This window comes from Leuciscus leuciscus (assembly GCF_965113295.1).
Source record: "Leuciscus leuciscus genome assembly, chromosome: 17".
In the NCBI taxonomy this organism is placed as follows: domain Eukaryota; kingdom Metazoa; phylum Chordata; class Actinopteri; order Cypriniformes; family Leuciscidae; genus Leuciscus; species Leuciscus leuciscus.
Genome location: NC_138741.1, coordinates 39,781,096 through 39,799,373, shown reverse-complemented (window position 1 = coordinate 39,799,373; position 18,278 = coordinate 39,781,096). Strand labels below are relative to the sequence as shown.

The following is an 18,278-nucleotide window of genomic DNA, read 5'->3' as shown; positions in this document are numbered from 1 at the left end:
CATCTTCGTCCGCTTATCCGGGGTCGGGTCGCGGGGGCAGCAGCTCCAGCAAGGGACCCCAAACTTCCCTTTCCCGAGCCACATTAACCAGCTCCGACTGGGGGATCCCGAGGCGTTCCCAGGCTAGGTTGGAGATATAATCCCTCCACCTAGTCCTGGGTCTTCCCCAAGGCCTCCTCCCAGCTGGACGTGCCTATAACACCTCCCTAGGGAGGCGCCCAGGGGGCATCCTTACCAGATGCCCAAACCACCTCAACTGGCTCCTTTCGACGCAAATGAGTAGTGGCTCTACTCCGAGCTCCTCACGGATGACTGAGCTTCTCACCCTATCTCTAAGGGAGATGCCAGCCACCCTCCTGAGGAAACCCATTTCAGCCGCTTGTACCCTGGATCTCGTTCTTTCAGTCATGACCCATCCTTCATGACCATAGGTGAGGGTAGAAACGAAAACTGACCGGTAGATCGAGAGCTTTGCCTTCTGACTCAGCTCTCTTTTCGTCACAACGGTGCGATAAATTGAATGTAATACCACACCCGCTGCACCGATTCTCATACCAAACTCCCGCTCCATTGTCCCCTCACTCGCGAACAAGACCCCAAGGTATTTGAACTCTTTCACTTGGGGTAAGGACTCATTCCCTACCTGGAGTAGGCACTCCATCGATTTCCTGCTGAGAACCATGGCCTCAGATTTAGAGGTGCTGATCCTCATCCCGGCCGCTTCACACTCGGCTGCGAACCGATTCAGTGAGTGCTGAAGGTCGCAGGCCGATGATGCCATCAGGACCACATCATCTGCAAAGAGCAGAGATGAGATCCCCAGCCCACCGAACCGCAACCCCTCCCCACCCCGACTACGCCTTGATATCCTGTCCATAAATATTACAAACAGGATTGGTGACAAAGCGCAACCCTGGCGGAGGCCAACCCTCACCTGAAACGAGTCCGACTTACTGCCGAGAACCCGGACACAGCTTACGCTTTGGTCATACAGAGATTGGATGGCCCCGAGAAGAGACCCCCTCACCCCATACTCCCGCAGCACCTCCCACAGTATCTCCCAGGGGACCCGGTCATACGCCTTCTCCAGATCCACAAAACACATGTAGACAGGTTGGGCATACTCCCAGGCTCCCTCCAGGATCCTTGCGAGAGTGAAAAGCTGGTCCGTTGTTCCACGACCAGGACGGAATCCGCATTGTTCTTCTTCAACCCGAGGTTCGACTATCGGCCGAACCCTCCTTTCCAGCACCTTGGAGTAGACTTTACCAGGGAGGCTGAGAATTGTGATACCCCTGTAATTGGCACACACCCTCTGGTCCCCCTTTTTGGGTTAGGGTTAGGGTTAGGGGAAACGAACGTCCATACACCCACCTGAGGTAAGGTGCAGGTTAAGCACTGTCCATCGTTCAACTGGCCACTTCTACATAAACGCATGGGCGAACCAAAATAACGTCCAGAGAGCTGTATAAAATTATAAAAGCGGGCTAAATCGCCATGGGTTATGCCAATATGGGCTGCAAGCAGGGGAAACTGATGTTAAGATTAGGTTAGATGTGAAGGAGGGGCATCTACGAGATACCTCACGTCTGTTTGGACGAAAGGGTTAGGGTTAGAGTTAGGGTTAGGTTAGGGTTAGAGGAGTTAGAGTTAGGCCCTGTCCCATTTCTCCCCCCTTAAAACTTCCACTTGGTTTTGAGTGCCCTCGAAAGTAAAGTCCCCTCAACGAGGGAAGTGGAGTTGAAGATCTTTCCCTATGAAATGGGACACCACCATATGCAAATTAGCGCGGCAAACCTCACTACGTCACGCGCAGCGTCTACTACTATTTTCATTCAGAAAATGCCGGTTCCAGCTGTTGTGTGGGCTGTGTTCGTTTATCACAGTAGACGCTGCCACTTTAAGACCGAATGCAGATCTAATGATACACATTTTCTCCCAACTATTCCACAACTAACTCCCATTTAAGACATAAACTGTGTTAAAGTGAATCTCCAAACCGGTCATTTAGGCATATTTTTGTCTGTATTTGATCGTTTAGACGCGCACATGAAACCCAAAGAATAGTTTGCTTGTCTAGTTGCAGTCCGTTTCCGAACGCGCGCTGCCATGGGAACAGGGTCAACGTCTCTTGCGCGGATCATTGTGCTTATAATAGCTCTTTTTACAATCAAACACCTCCCGCAATTTAGAATCAGCAGACACTGCATTTTACAGCAATCACTGATTGTGCTCAGTGCTGTTTGGGTTTAACGTTAGGGAGAAGTGACAGCGCGCTGTAAAGAAAAAGATGAGCACTAGACGAACGCGGCTAGTTTTTAATAGTTTTACCTCACATCTTCTTTTTATAATCCTTGGAAGCCAAAATCGAAAATAAAATTAGACGAACTACCCAGATCAGATGTATATTTGATGGGCAGACTCTCTCGAAGCACTCGAATGAACATCGTCAGATAGATAGCTTCGTGAAATATTTTCTAACATTAGTGTTCAAAACTTAACAGTCCATTGGATGTGCATCAAACTAACATATTCCAACATATTTAGAAATTTTAACATGCTTATTTGCGAAAATATACTTAAAATTCAATTGTTCCTTTCCAGCGGTGTCCGCCATCTTGTTTAAAAAATATTTACTGGCTTGCTGAGTCCGCAAGGTATCCTGGGTAATTTCATCTTCCACTTCGTTTTAAGCCTGCATCGGACAGCACTATGTTTTGAGGGTTGATTTTAAGGGGAGAATAGCACTCCCCCTTGCTCTTTAGAGTATTGGGACACCCTACCCCTACACGAGAATGCGCGAAAACAAGGGTTAGGGCAGAAATCTAGGGTAAGGGGAGGTATTGGGACAGGCCCTTAGGCTTGTGGAAAGACAATGCCTTCCCCCAGAGAACCTCTCCCGGTCGTCCAGTTTAGATTAGGAAGGATGCAGAAATGCACTGGCCGGCGCATGTTTTTGCTGAGGCTGATCCACCCATACCAACAGGCCCACAATTAGATTATTCTACTATGTCTACCTTAATCCATATCCTAATGATTGCTTGAATCAGGCTTCAGGCTGCCTCTAAATTATAACTTTAAGTAATTAAAGCCTATAACTTTAATTACTTAATATATGTTAAAGCAAGTTAAACACAGTATCACATTTGCATTTAAATAAAAAAATGTAAACCTTCACTGTGAACATGAAAATCAGGTATCATCTTTCTGCCTTCTCATTGCAGTGCTGTGTTGTATTTTTTTTTATTTCACAGGCCAACAGAGGAGGAGAGCCCGCCGGCGGCCCCGTGAGCGGTCCCAGGATGGTCCGTCGAAGGTGGAGCAGGCGCTGATGGAGCTTCTGTCACAACCTCCGGCGCGACCTCCAGCCCCACCGCCAGGTCATCGAACTGGGCGCGGGACAGGCGGAAGCACCGCCGATAGCGGCCTTCATTCAGGCGCAGCTCTCCTGGAGCAAATGGTGAAACTCGCCAAACTGGGTTCGCCTCTGAAGGGTCTGGTGGACCCAAATACGGCGACGATGATCCCTACGCCGCTGTTCTGCTCTCCAGAGCAAATACAGAGCGGTGACTCTCTCGATAAATGATCGCTCAACATCAGACATCTTGTAAAAAGATGGCCGCAAATGGGTTTCGAAACTTTTGATACTTTCGCCTGACACGCGTGAAGCGCGTAAATTTCGCTTCAAACTTTTGTTTTTACATTGACACAAAGTGGTCATGCGTATAACTAGACGCGGCAGGTGCAAATTTGACGTGCTATTCGCGTTCGGTGTGAACGCACAGTAAAGTACTTCAGCCGCCTGCGCGTGCGCGCGCAATCTCCGTCATCGGGAAGGTCCGCGCAAAATAGCGCATGCGCAGATGGCGAGGCAGAAGAGTCCACTAGGTGGCGATACACACAGCATCTTCTTCATTTTTGGGCTTTTCCCCAAAAAACATTTAAAACATTTTCTTTTTGCTACTGTTCAAACTACACTGTTTTCAAAAGTTGTTTACCAAGGAGGCGATTAAATATGATAATAATAATAATAATAATAATAATTCATTACATTTATATAGCGCTTTTCTCGGCACTCAAAGCGCTTTACATAGAAGGGGGGATCTCCTCAACCACCACCAATGTGCAGCATCCACCTGGATGATATGAGAATATGAGATGTAATGTAAAAAAAAAAAAAGAAGAAAGAAAAAAGTGAAGTTTATTTTTTATTTACATCAAATTATTAAAATGTATAAAAAAAAAAATTTATGTATTTTGGGGGGATACATAAAATTCGCATTAGTAAGAAAAGTGTAGGCTAGTTTATGCCAACATGTGATTTCATGTTCACCTGTTGCGAAACAGCATTATAGTGTAATGATGTAAATTGTGCTGTAAATGTTTGTTCAAGATAACAAAATCATCTCTTCCTGTGATATTGGCGTAAAATATTCGTAATAAAACATACGTTTCTGCAATCGGGCTCGTTTCAGAGAAACCAGAGAATGTCTAATAAGGGGAGAGGTTTCACTCTCAGTAAACTTCCGGCTCCTCAACTGGTTGCAGTTCCACTCTGGCTCCACATGAGGGCGCTCACAGGACGAGTGCAGAATGAATGGAGGTCTATGGCGCTATTTCCCTCAAAATCCACTTTTCTTAGGATATAATTTTGTGTCTAGTAATTTGAATGCTGTATTCGAAAGGAGATGCAAAGAAATTACACATTGCTGGGTGTTAGATTTTTTAGAGTCACTTATTTGCTTTAAAAAATCTTTTAAAATGTCAATGACGTCATACACATCGTACGACCAGAGATACTGCTTTACGGCAATTCTTCAGTCACTGGTGCTTTCGCGCTCTGCACTTTCTTTTCTCTCGAGGCATCGACAACACAGCTGACACAGGTAAACACACAACACAGCTGACACAGGTAAACACACAACACAGCTGACACAGGTAAACACACAACACAGCTGACACAGGTAAACACACAACACAGCTGACACAGGTAAACACAACACAGCTGACACAGGTAAATACACGTGCTAGAAGAGTTCTTGTTTTGTTTGTTTCTGGTCCTGCTTCGGATGCCACGATGCCATCAAGCTGTATCTCTGGTCGTAATCGGTCCTTCACTGACCAATCAGCGTTCATTAGCAGAATGCTAGCGTGTTATGGGCAACAACAACTCAACCTGTAAGAAATCGAAAGGACATAAGTACTCGTTCATTCAACTTTCGACCTATAACCCATGTTGAACTTGCAAAACCTACAATCAAATCTGAGATTTCTCAACGCCAATCGGGTGAAAGGGACAAATTTAGCCGTCTAGCCCCATAGACTCCCATTCATTCTGCACTCATGGGCGATCGCCCCCAGTGGAACTCTGGTGGAACTACAACCACAATTCGGTACAATAGGACTTAATAGGGAGTGGCCAGGCTCTCCGTAGACGGGCTCTGGAGCCACCAAACCAACATCTGAAATGCTGCGATGCCATTGGTCCACTGGTTACTCCAATTATCCAATCACAGCCTCTGCTGAGCCGAAGTGTGTGTGGTATCTCAGGCCAGTAGGTGTGTGTGTGTGTGTGTGTGTGTGTAATATACAGCTGCATGATGTCACCGATTACCAGATTCACGTGTGTGTAGTTTTGTAGAGACAATAACAGTCTCTAAACTTTGCGCTCTCAATCCAGTTTTCAAAAGTGAGTTTTCAGTCCTCAGAATGCTGCTCTCGTGAACGGCCAAAACTCACGAGTCTTCAGTTTAGTTGAAAGCGCTGTCGTCTAAACGGCCCCTAAATGTTGAGCAGTTTCTAAAAGAAAAGAGAAGCGTCTACAGTTAGGGTCAGAGAGCTGACAAACAGAGAACAGGCGTCTGAAGAAATCAAACAGTAGAAACAGTTCCTTTACTTACACACCATTTCACATATGAAGACATCCTTTACTCAACACACACACACACAAAGAGATACACTACACACGAACAGGCACGCGCACACACACACTCCGAACATTCACACACTATCACAGACATACACACACAGAGGCACTAGTACACACACTCAAGCACAGACACTACACACACTCAAGCACATATGCACACACTCACACAGAGATACTCACAGACACATACACATTCTCACAGACACACACTCACAGACAGACAGACACTCACACACACACGAACAGGCACGCGCACACACACACTATCACAGACACACACACTGAGGCACTACACACACACACACACACACACACACACACACACTGAGGCACTACACACACTCAAGCACATATGCACACACTCACACACAGAGATACACACACACGCACACACATTCTCACAGACAGACACACACACTCTCACACACACACACACACAAAGTTCTATTTATATCCACCTTTTATTGTGTATGGTAATGTTAACTGCTGTAATAAGTGTACGGTGTAACATAAAAACAGTTACAAACATCTGTATGCATATTTACATTGTATATTTATGAAAGTAACAAGCTACATCTGTATACAGAAAATACAACTATGACATGAGTTACTGAACTATAAATATTACATCATATATTTAGTATTTTCAAACCATAATAGAAACAGCTATACACAGATCAGAGCTGAACTACAGAGCCGGAGCGCGAGGAGAGGGGGATGAGGCACTTCTGAGGAGGAGAAGAGTGAGGGATAAACCACTGAAACACGGAAGAGCTTCACGAGAACGACACCATCTCGCCAGAGCCTACGGGAAGTTATGCATTCCAGAGTTATATTTCCATGAAGAGAGAAGAAAACACGAATATAAAAACAATAGCAGCACGTGATTAAACTGGTAGTCACATGACGGTTGCGTCACACGAGGAAAGCGGTGCATGTTCGCAAGATCGTAGAAATCGACCGATTCCGGAGCTAAAGCCTCTCACACACACGCCTCAAGGTAAAGACTACAACTAGATCGTGTTTAACAGTCATCCGTAGAGGAAGGAGACTCTTGCGATGCAGTTAGTGATTGTTTCTAGCAGCTTCATAAGACGAGCTTCACAAACCTTTAATCTTTCGGCGATACAAAACTAGAGAGAATCTCGATTAAAATCTCGGACGTCATTCATCATCATCATCATCATCTCCACTACTTTTCAATGTGAAACAGTATTAACAGGTGATCTATGTACATAATGCTGTCAAATCAAACCACGACACGTTCCGTCAGCAGCGATCATCACGAATGCGGGAATAGTGTTCGGTATTTACAGCGGGTCGTCATGGAAACGCGCGCTCACGTTACCGTTGCTAGGGGAAACTTCGCGGGCAAAATCCTGTCAGTTCAATCGGAATCCCGCGTGAGGGAACACAAATTGTGTGTTCAAGTCATGTTTAAAGATCGTATTTATTTATTAACGCTTTCAACAATGTTGTGAATACCCGTGGGAAGCTCGGGATTTCCTTTAAGAGCCGATCTTTACGAGTTGTGGGCGTGTCAGTTAGCGAAAACATGGCGAATACCACAATACTTAAAGGGTATTAGTTTTAGCGGTGATATTGTCAGGCTTTTCTATTTACAGCAAAGTAAGCTAACTGCCTGCACAGATTATGATGGCATTGTAATATAACAATATATGTAACTATAAAATTTGCAGTGGCTTCATAAATTAATAAAAAAAAAAATGAAAAAGCAAGCACTTCTGATGCACATTACTTTGTTCTTCATTTTCTAGAACTAGAACCTTGCTGTATTTTTGTGTAATTAGTTAAGAGTAAGTACACCGCCATCTTACTTTGACGAAAGTGACTTGAACGCTGTCATAAACACGACTTACCTCGTAAATACGAACTTCCCAAGAGGACTTGAACGCACCAAAAGTTGGCAGACCAACAGAAAGCTGATTTTTAAGTGACTTAAGTGCTTCATACACTAGTGACAACAGACAGTTTTTCCGTGCGAAGTTTCCCTGAACGTCGGCTAACGTGAGGAACGGGACTGTGTGTGCGGAGGTCCGAGAGTCTCAAGGAAATACTTGCATAGAAAGTTAACCGTGACGGGATTTTACCCACAACACGTTTCAAATACATGTGTCAACTAACACATCATCTTTGCACAAAAAAAACATTGGTTATTAGTCAAAACAAGGTCGATTTTAAAAACAGAAAACACTTTTTAAACATGCATGTAAAATATAAACACTTGTATTCCACCGTAAGAATAAACGTCCATTTCCTGTGGCTCTCCAGGGTTTTAAACCGTCAGCGGTTAAAAGTCTCGAACAGGAGCAGGATTATAAGTGCCTGTAGGATTAATGATTGACAGAATCAAAAGAAAACATCTGGAATATATTCTACAGCCGCGTGAAACAAGAGTCTTAGCGACCGCTGTCGTTAATGCTAACAACATGTTTAGCGCATCTGCGCATTAGCGCACGGTTAATAACTCACGGAAAAGCCAAGTGTTAGAACCACTGTACAAGTACACAATATCATTTCTTCATAGTTGCACACGATGTGTTAGCGTGTTCTCCGTGTCCGTGCGACGAGGACGCTCCTCCTGACGCCGCTAACGCCTGCGGTTGACGCTTTCTCCACAGGACTGAGTTGCGCTACGCCCGTCGAGGGCCGGTGTAAATCCGCGGGCTCGTCTCGCTCAGCCGGCGGCCTTGTGCTTCCCGCCGCAGCATTGACAGGCTTCTCCGCAGCGGTGGCAGGCTAACAGCGGCGGGTAGCAGCACATGCAGGGCGCTAGCACCGCCAGCCCCAGCAGCGCTAGCCAGCGCAGGCAGAAGTGCGGGTCGCTGGCATCGCAGGAGCAGGGGTCGGAGAAGTCGCCCTCGGCGTCGGACATGCAGTGGTAGAGCATGCTCTCGGCACACAGCATGCAGCTCACCCGGTGGATGCACTGGCGTATGGGGTCAGGCGCGTCCTGGCACTGCCCGCGCCGGTTGTCCTCGCGGTTGAACACCTCGCGGCAGTAGATGCAGCGCGAGCGCTCTCCGTCCTCGCGCCGCCGCCGGGATGCTTTAGTCGCGGGCTGCTGGGTCTTCACCGCGAGCTTGAGCCGCTCCGGGGCCTCGGCGTACGTGTACGGGCTCTTCTCGTCGGGGGCCTCGCGCTCAGGGTCACGCTTCCACAGATCCGGGTGCCGGTAGTCCTCGTAGCCGCGGATCAGCACGTCCTTGCGCGGGTTGATGCGCACGATCTCCTCCTCGTCCATGTGGAAGCTCACATGACGTCTGGGGTTGAAGGAGACCTGCGACACACACACACACACACACACACACACACACACGTCAGGAGGAAGTTCCTCTGCTTCTGTAAACATCTGAAACAGAAAGAGTCCTGACACCTGGAGATGAGATCGTATTCCTGCACTTCTGCTGGGTTTTTGTGTGTGTGTGTGTGTGTGTGTGTGTGTGTTAGCACGTGTGTGTGTGTGTGATGGGTAGGTTTAGGGGTAGGGTTAGTGTAGGGGAATAGAATATACAGTTTGTACAGTATATAAAGCATTACGCCTATGGAATGTCCTCTCTAGTATAGCTAAACGTGTTTGAGTGTGTGTACCTGTGGAGGCAGGAACCGCTGGTTAGCTGTGAGCGTGTGATCGAAGGGCTGCACTCGCACGTAAGAGCCACGGGAGTGATGCGTGTGTGTGTGTGTGTGTGTGTGTGTGTGTGTGTGTGTGTGTGTGTGTGTGTGTGTGTACCTGTGGACGCAGGAACCGCTGGTTAGCTGTGAGCGTGTGATCGAAGGGCTGCACTTGCACATAAGAGCCGCGGGAGTGAAGTGTGTGTGTGTGTGTGTGTGTGTGTGTGAGAGAGAGTGAGAGTGTGAGTGTGAGAGTGTGTGTGTGTGTGTGAGAGTGTGAGTGTGTGTGTGTATACCTGTGGAGGCAGGAACCGCTGGTTAGCTGTGAGCGTGTGATCGAAGGGCTGCACTCGCACGTAAGAGCCACGGGAGTGATGTGTGAGAGTGTGAGTGTGAGTGTGAGTGTGTGAGAGTGTGAGTGTGTGTGTGTGTATACCTGTGGAGGCAGGAACCGCTGGTTAGCTGTGAGCGTGTGGTCGAAGGGCTGCACTCGCACGTAAGAGCCACGGGAGTGATGTGTGTGAGTGTGAGTGAGTGTGTGTGTGTGTGTGTGTGTGTGTGTGTGTGTGTGTGTGTGTGTGTGTGTGTGTGTGTGTGTGTGCGTGTGTGTGTGCGCGTGTACCTGTGGAGGCAGGAACCGCTGGTTAGCTGTGAGCGTGTGGTCGAAGGGCTGCACTTGCACATAAGAGCCGCGGGAGTGAAGTGTGTGTGTGTGTGTGAGAGAGAGTGTGAGTGTGAGTGTGAGTGTGTGTGTGTGTGTGTGTGTGTGTGTGAGAGTGTGTGTGTGTGTGTGTACCTGTGGAGGCAGGAACCGCTGGTTAGCTGTGAGCGTGTGGTCGAAGGGCTGCACTCGCACATAAGAGCCGCGGGAGAGTTCGCTGGAGCCGATGGCTCGAGGACAGAAGACGTCTCTCACGGGCGTCTCCACACACACACTCTCCTGTCAATCACAGCACACACACTTCAACACACTCAGTAAAACTCAGCATGATGTCACAGATCACAGAAGCTCTTACACCTGTAGCTTTGATGACCTCGTATTGATTGACAGATACAAGAAATATTTGGGTCATTCCTACAGTTTGGATCCCCATGAATGAATACTGCATATTTTACATAAAATATTAATCAACTTTAATGCCACATGGGCCATCCAGATGTACCCTATTTAACACAGATTTATAATTAATGGTACCTTAGAATAATGAACACTTTTTAAAAAACTTTGACAGGCAAATTCCCACAATCATGTTTTCTCAGCTTCACTTTGAAGTAAAGAGGGCCAATCATGAATGACCCGTTCATTTTGAATTAATCTTTTAAATGACTCGGGAATATTGACTTCTTTCATGTTTGCGCATTTGCGTGACATCCTTTCGTTTCATAAACATCATCTTTAAAAAAACATGTTTATTACACACGCCTAACGTTCACACTGGTGAAGCATTACTGCGTCACGCATCAGAACACAGAGGTCATGTGACACACGTGTGAAAGCAGCCGACGCACCATAAGAAACAGAAAGAGGAAATGTCACACTGATAATGCTGTGTGTGTGTGTGTGTGTGTCACATGAGTGAGGAGTGTGTGTACAGGTCTGTTTATATCTGTTCCAATAATGAACATCCTGTGGTTGCTAAGAGACACTTCCTGTGACTACAGTCTCCTGTCAGTACTTCCCACACACTCACACACACTTTCATCAAATATGTATTATCTGTGCTCTTTGCTGAATGATAATTCCCTGTGTGTGTGTGTGTGAGCCTCACCTGTGATGAAGCGTCCTCAGGTGTGTCCGTGTCGCTGTTCTGCGGGCCGCCTGCAGGTGAACACACACACACACACACACAATCAGATCACACAGGACCAGCATTAGTTACACAAGCATCTCTAGCACTGAACATCACTGAGACACACTAGCACTGAACATCACTGAGACACACACACACACACACACACACACACACACACACACACACACACACACACACACACACACAACAGCGGCTCCATGAGGCCCTTCAGCACGAAGAGGACGATATTAACTGTCAATATTTGGCATTTATTAATTATGGGCATCAGCTGCTAAGTTTTTCTGTTGGGCCGATAAGTGTCATAGCCGGGACTTTTATTTTGACAGCGGTGAAAACCTAGAGCAGACACACACAAGCTCTTGATTTCATTTTATACTGAAGACCTGCGTTCCACAAGCGGGAGGAACACTGAAGACCAGCGTTCCACAAGCGGGAGGAACACTGAAGACCAGCGTTCCACAAGCGGGGGGAACACTGAAGACCTGCGTTACACAAGCGGGGGGAACACTGAAGACCTGCGTTACACAAGCGGGAGGAACACTGAGGACCTGCGTTACACAAGCGGGAGGAACACTGAGGACCTGCGTTACACAAGCGGGAGGAACACTGAAGACCTGCGTTACACAAGCGGGAGGAACACTGAAGACCTGCGTTACACAAGCGGGAGGAACACTGAAGACCTGCGTTACACAAGCGGGAGGAACACTGAGGACCTGCGTTACACAAGCGGGAGGAACACTGAAGACCTGCGTTACACAAGCGGGAGGAACACTGAAGACCTGCGTTCCACAAGCGGGAGGAACACTGAAGACCAGCGTTCCACAAGCGGGAGGAACACTGAAGACCAGCGTTCCACAAGCGGGGGGAACACTGAAGACCTGCGTTACACAAGCGGGGGGAACACTGAAGACCTGCGTTACACAAGCGGGAGGAACACTGAGGACCTGCGTTACACAAGCGGGAGGAACACTGAGGACCTGCGTTACACAAGCGGGAGGAACACTGAAGACCTGCGTTACACAAGCGGGAGGAACACTGAAGACCTGCGTTACACAAGCGGGAGGAACACTGAAGACCTGCGTTACACAAGCGGGAGGAACACTGAGGACCTGCGTTACACAAGCGGGAGGAACACTGAAGACCTGCGTTACACAAGCGGGAGGAACACTGAAGACCAGCGTTCCACAAGCGGGGGGAACACTGAAGACCTGCGTTCCACAAGCGGGAGGAACACTGAAGACCAGCGTTACACAAGCGGGAGGAACACTGAAGACCAGCGTTCCACAAGCGGGGGGAACACTGAAGACCTGCGTTCCACAAGCGGGAGGAACACTGAAGACCAGCGTTCCACAAGCGGGGGGAACACTGAAGACCTGCGTTACACAAGCGGGAGGAACACTGAAGACCTGCGTTACACAAGCGGGAGGAACACTGAGGACCTGCGTTACACAAGCGGGAGGAACACTGAAGACCTGCGTTACACAAGCGGGAGGAACACTGAAGACCTGCGTTACACAAGCGGGAGGAACACTGAGGACCTGCGTTCCACAAGCGGGGGGAACACTGAAGACCAGCGTTCCACAAGCGGGGGGAACACTGAAGACCTGCGTTACACAAGCGGGAGGAACACTGAAGACCTGCGTTACACAAGCGGGAGGAACACTGAGGACCTGCGTTACACAAGCGGGAGGAACACTGAAGACCTGCGTTCCACAAGCGGGAGGAACACTGAAGACCTGCGTTCCACAAGCGGGAGGAACACTGAAGACCTGCGTTCCACAAGCGGGAGGAACACTGAAGACCAGCGTTCCACAAGCGGGAGGAACACTGAGGACCTGCGTTACACAAGCGGGAGGAACACTGAAGACCAGCGTTCCACAAGCGGGAGGAACACTGAGGACCTGCGTTACACAAGCGGGAGGAACACTGAAGACCAGCGTTACACAAGCGGGAGGAACACTGAAGACCAGCGTTCCACAAGCGGGAGGAACACTGAAGACCTGCGTTCCACAAGCGGGAGGAACACTGAAGACCAGCGTTACACAAGCGGGAGGAACACTGAAGACCTGCGTTACACAAGCGGGAGGAACACCGAAGACCTGCGTTCCACAAGCGGGAGGAACACCGAAGACCTGCGTTCCACAAGCGGGAGGAACACAGAAGACCTGCGTTCCACAAGCGGGAGGAACACTGAAGACCTGCGTTCCACAAGCGGGAGGAACACTGAAGACCTGCGTTCCACAAGCGGGAGGAACACTGAAGACCTGCGTTCCACAAGCGGGAGGAACACTGAAGACCAGCGTTACACAAGCGGGAGGAACACTGAAGACCTGCGTTACACAAGCGGGAGGAACACTGAAGACCTGCGTTCCACAAGCGGGAGGAACACTGAAGACCTGCGTTACACAAGCGGGAGGAACACTGAAGACCAGCGTTCCACAAGCGGGAGGAACACTGAAGACCTGCGTTCCACAAGCGGGAGGAACACTGAAGAGCAGCGTTCCACAAGCGGGAGGAACACTGAAGACCTGCGTTCCACAAGCGGGAGGAACACTGAAGACCTGCGTTCCACAAGCGGGAGGAACACTGAAGACCTGCGTTCCACAAGCGGGAGGAACACTGAAGACCTGCGTTACACAAGCGGGAGGAACACTGAAGACCTGCGTTCCACAAGCGGGAGGAACACTGAAGACCTGCGTTCCACAAGCGGGAGGAACACTGAAGACCTGCGTTCCACAAGCGGGAGGAACACTGAAGAGCAGCGTTCCACAAGCGGGAGGAACACTGAAGACCTGCGTTCCACAAGCGGGAGGAACACTGAAGACCTGCGTTCCACAAGCGGGAGGAACACTGAAGACCTGCGTTACACAAGCGGGAGGAACACATCCTTTTAACATCTAACAAGCAATAGCAAATCCAATGTGTAATAATATATAATCTACTCTACATTCACACAGCTGTAAAGCAGGAGTCAAGCCACAGCTATCTCTACAGCGCTTTATGTTCATCTCTGAACAGTGGTAATGTTGCAAAATTGAAATTCATCTATAAGCAGCTCTACAGAGGACAATAGTCATCAAATCAGCTCAAATGTTGACTCAGGAGAAAACAAAAAGCAAGGATAAAGTGACAACCTTCTGGTCTCTCTCTTGAATCCAACACGGAAGTGACTTAAACTGCAATTCATCGACTGGCCACTAGAGACAGGCTGCAAAAGAGAGTCAATCCCAGAAACCCCCATGTTAAACTGCACAACTTTATAGCAGAAAAAAACTTTTACAGCCTGGTACCAAAAGTGTTTTTGTCTAAATAGCTCATTTTTAGCCGTTTGTGTGCTGTCTGTTAGCGTCACGTCACCTCAGCTAATCCGCCTCTTTGCCCATTTTCGTTTATCCGGAAGTGACGCTGCCAAGATGGCGACGGCTGGCTCCGCCCACTTTGGGCTTTAAAAATGCTCTTCAGAAACACTACGGGTGATGTCACGGACACTACACCCATATTTTTTTACAGTCCATAATGAAAACGCATTTCAGAAATGAGATACTATACCGCACACGTTTTACATCGGTGTAAAACATTTCCGTTCATGTCTTTACGAGGTGAGCGGGGCCTCTGTGAGCAATGAGAGTGAACACACAGACGTCACACTGCTGATTGACACAGAACATTCTTGCTGTATTAGCACACAGTGACGACACTAAACGCTCACCTTGTTTAATGTCCTCCATCGCCCGCCGTATCCCTCGGTCGAAGGCCCTGGCGTCCGCTGGGCTCTGGAAGGTCAGTCCAAACTTCATGTTGCCGATCCTCCAGTGGTGGAAGATGGGATTGACTTTATTATACACCAGATCCCTCCGGATGCAGCAGTCCAGCAGCACCTGAGGACCAGAGGAAGCGCTCCGTTACACACGGGATCAAACTCACGACTCATAGACAGCAGCTCGCTGAGGCACTCATACACTGGAAAACTACAACTTACACTAAAACCATAAAAAAATCATTATTTTAAATAAATGTTAATAGAAGTCAAATATTTTTAAAAACAAGACCAAGGCTATGGAAGCTTGTTTCCGCCACAGAATAAAACATTTAAAAAGATAATTGCGACTTTTTATCTCACAATTGCATGTTTATATCTCACAATTCTGAATTGCATGTCGCAATTGTGTTATGAAGTGACTTTTTTTCCTCAGACTTTATATCATAATTCTGAGGAAAGAAAAGTCAGAATTGTAAGATTAAAAGACACAATTACCTTTTTTATTTTTTATTCAGTGGCGGAAACAAGCTTCCATAAAAGGCAGCATTTCTCACTTAGTTTGATGTACAAAAAAATTTATCAAACTTAAATAAAACTATATAAACAAACAAAATAATCCAAAATTCCAACAAAATTACTAAAACTTAAACTAAAATGTAAAAATTAAAACAGAAAATATATTTTTTTAAAAATTCAAAATATTAATAAAATGGATATTAAAAAACACTTAAGTCAGGATTATTTTAATTAAATCTAAAACTATAAAAAACATTGGAAATTAAATAAACGTTAAAGGAGAGAAAAGAAAAGATTAAGTCTTTTTGCCAGGCCAACATTTAAAAACAATTTGTTTAGCTTAACTTAATGTACTAAAATAATATAAATATAAAATATAATATAAATATTTAAAATAAAATAAAAATGTTTACTAAAACAAACAAAAATGTAAAAATTAAAACCGAAAATGTATTAAAATATTAATAAAAGTGATTTTAAAAAACACTTAAATCAGGATTATTTTAATGAAAAATAAAACTATAAAAAAACATTGGAAATTAAATAAACGTTAAAGGAGAGAAAAGAAAAGATTAAATCTTTTTGACAGGGCAACATGTAAAAAAATTTTTTTTAGCTTAACTTAATGTACTAAAACAATATAAATATAATATAAATATTTAAAATTAAACTTTTTTTGTTTACTAAAATAAACAGAAAACATGAAAATAAAACTACTTCAAAATATTAATAAAAACGATATAGTACTGTCAAGTTGCAGTCGGCATGGAAAGGAAATTGTGCAGCATTTCTGAGTGACATCGAACAAGCAGCGTGTCTGGCTGATGACATCAGCAGCGCCAAACATACACTTCCTGTGAGTGCGATGATGTCACTGTTACCGATTTGTCTTTGAGCCGCTCCCCGTGGATGAAGAACTGGTCTTCGGCCTCGGTTCGGCTGATCTTGAGTACAGAGACGAGGCTGAGGCCGCCGGCACCCTGAGGAAGCCATCCGCCGCTGGAGTCATCTCGAGTCATGACCACCGCTCTCACACGCGCGAAACTCTCACTGCCGGAACAACACACACACACACACACACACACACACGTCAGACCCTTCATAGACACCTCACTTCCAGCACACCGTTCTTTGCCGGTAATGACACTGGAGACCAGACTGAAATACATTAGCAGACTTGTTTGTTTGGCTGAGAATCTGACATCATTACAGCTTCAGTGGAAATGACACACTATAACATCCTGTTGATATTTATGTGAACCCCACTAAACCGTCAAGAGAGTCATAAAAGGAGATCAAACAGTGGTGCAAAATTCACGGTTCAGATCATTTACAGTTTTTGAGCCACGGATCAGCAAATTTGTTCAAATCAGCAGTTATCAACATTATTAACAATAAGTGAACGGTCAGTAATAAAATAAGAACAAACACACAAATTGCAAGCAGAGATGAAGAGCTTCTGTATTTTAGATGTCACTGATAACAAAGGTAGAGTCTAACAGTAGTGTTCAGGTACAGAAGTGAATAATTAAGCCTAAATGTAAAATAACATTTTGTTGACTGTAGAAATTAAATAGTTTCATCTTTGTTAAAGCTGTATTTTGTTGTTTTATTAACATTAAAGGAGTCATAACCTAGTATTACCTTGGATACCCACGCTCTATTATAGTCTTTCAGGCCCTTCTAAAAAAGAAAAGTGGAAAAAAAATAAACACAGAGCTCCTCTGACCCTTATTTCTGAAGGCATTATTGTCTCGCGAGATCTGATGCGATATTTTGGCTGATTTTAATAATGCAAATGAGGGGCGCGTTGATTGGTGGCAGGAAGGAGGGGGGTTGACACCGCAGGTAACTTCAGCATATCATTACAAAATGACATCATGGTGCAAGTTGTGAATGAACCCGACCTGGCCGCGACCTACGGGATTCAGCCGTATATGTATGAGCCAGACTCTGAACCTGAGCTGGAAAGGGAAGATGTAGAGTCGATGGAAGGACTACATCAAGATGTCTCTGAATGGTAAAAGACAATCATTTTGACTGAGACATACATTATACCTTTTATTTAATGTAGATTACATTAACGGAGATGTAGTCTACTTTTTAATCAGCTTACAGTGGTTATTGAGATCAACGTTTGCTATCATGTGGTGTTTTTGCCTTGTTTCACGTTGTGTTTTTTTAGACATTCAATATTTTTCTTCTACAGACATGTAACGTGATCTTTTTCTTTATGTTTATTATTACTTGACTGTTTGTTTTATTTATCTATCCTTATCTATTCTATAAAAAAAAAAAAATCAATACAATTATATGTTGTCATAGTTATATAATATACAATTCTTCGCCTGATATTGCCCCAAATTTGTGAACGATTCCAGCGTAAAATGATTAGCACAGACACCTAACGTTAAGCCAGTGGGAAGGGTTGTAGGAACCGCGTCATTAAAAATGAATTTAATCCACTGGTCCCTGATAGTTTGGTCCGTTCTTGGGAGAGAAAACACATTTACATGTTGATTCTGGCAGTCAACAACAGAGCAACTCACGTGTGCACTACGTTTCTGCATCTTTCTCGACTGAATATGAGGGGGAGAGGGGCAGGGCGGAGAGGGGGAGAGGG

The 18,278-nt window shown here is 46.0% G+C and overlaps 2 protein-coding genes across 3 annotated transcripts in view; one reads left to right on the top strand and one right to left on the bottom strand.

The window, feature by feature from the left end:
• Positions 1-18,278, top strand: part of LOC309479449 (putative inhibitor of apoptosis) — a 135,569-nt gene that overhangs the window by 8,974 nt on the left and 108,317 nt on the right. The window lies entirely within an intron of this gene.
• spred1 (sprouty related EVH1 domain containing 1) overlaps positions 6,372-18,278 on the bottom strand; it is a 36,278-nt gene continuing 24,371 nt past the window's right edge. Inside the window, exons 2-6 of the mRNA XM_082143572.1 lie at positions 16,537-16,705; positions 15,089-15,257; positions 11,335-11,384; positions 10,362-10,505; positions 6,372-9,230 (exon numbers count right to left, since the gene is read on the bottom strand). Coding sequence (XP_081999698.1) covers positions 8,628-9,230; positions 10,362-10,505; positions 11,335-11,384; positions 15,089-15,257; positions 16,537-16,705 — 1,135 coding nt within the window. The 3' untranslated portion in view covers positions 6,372-8,627. The remainder of the gene's footprint in view (positions 9,231-10,361; positions 10,506-11,334; positions 11,385-15,088; positions 15,258-16,536; positions 16,706-18,278) is intronic.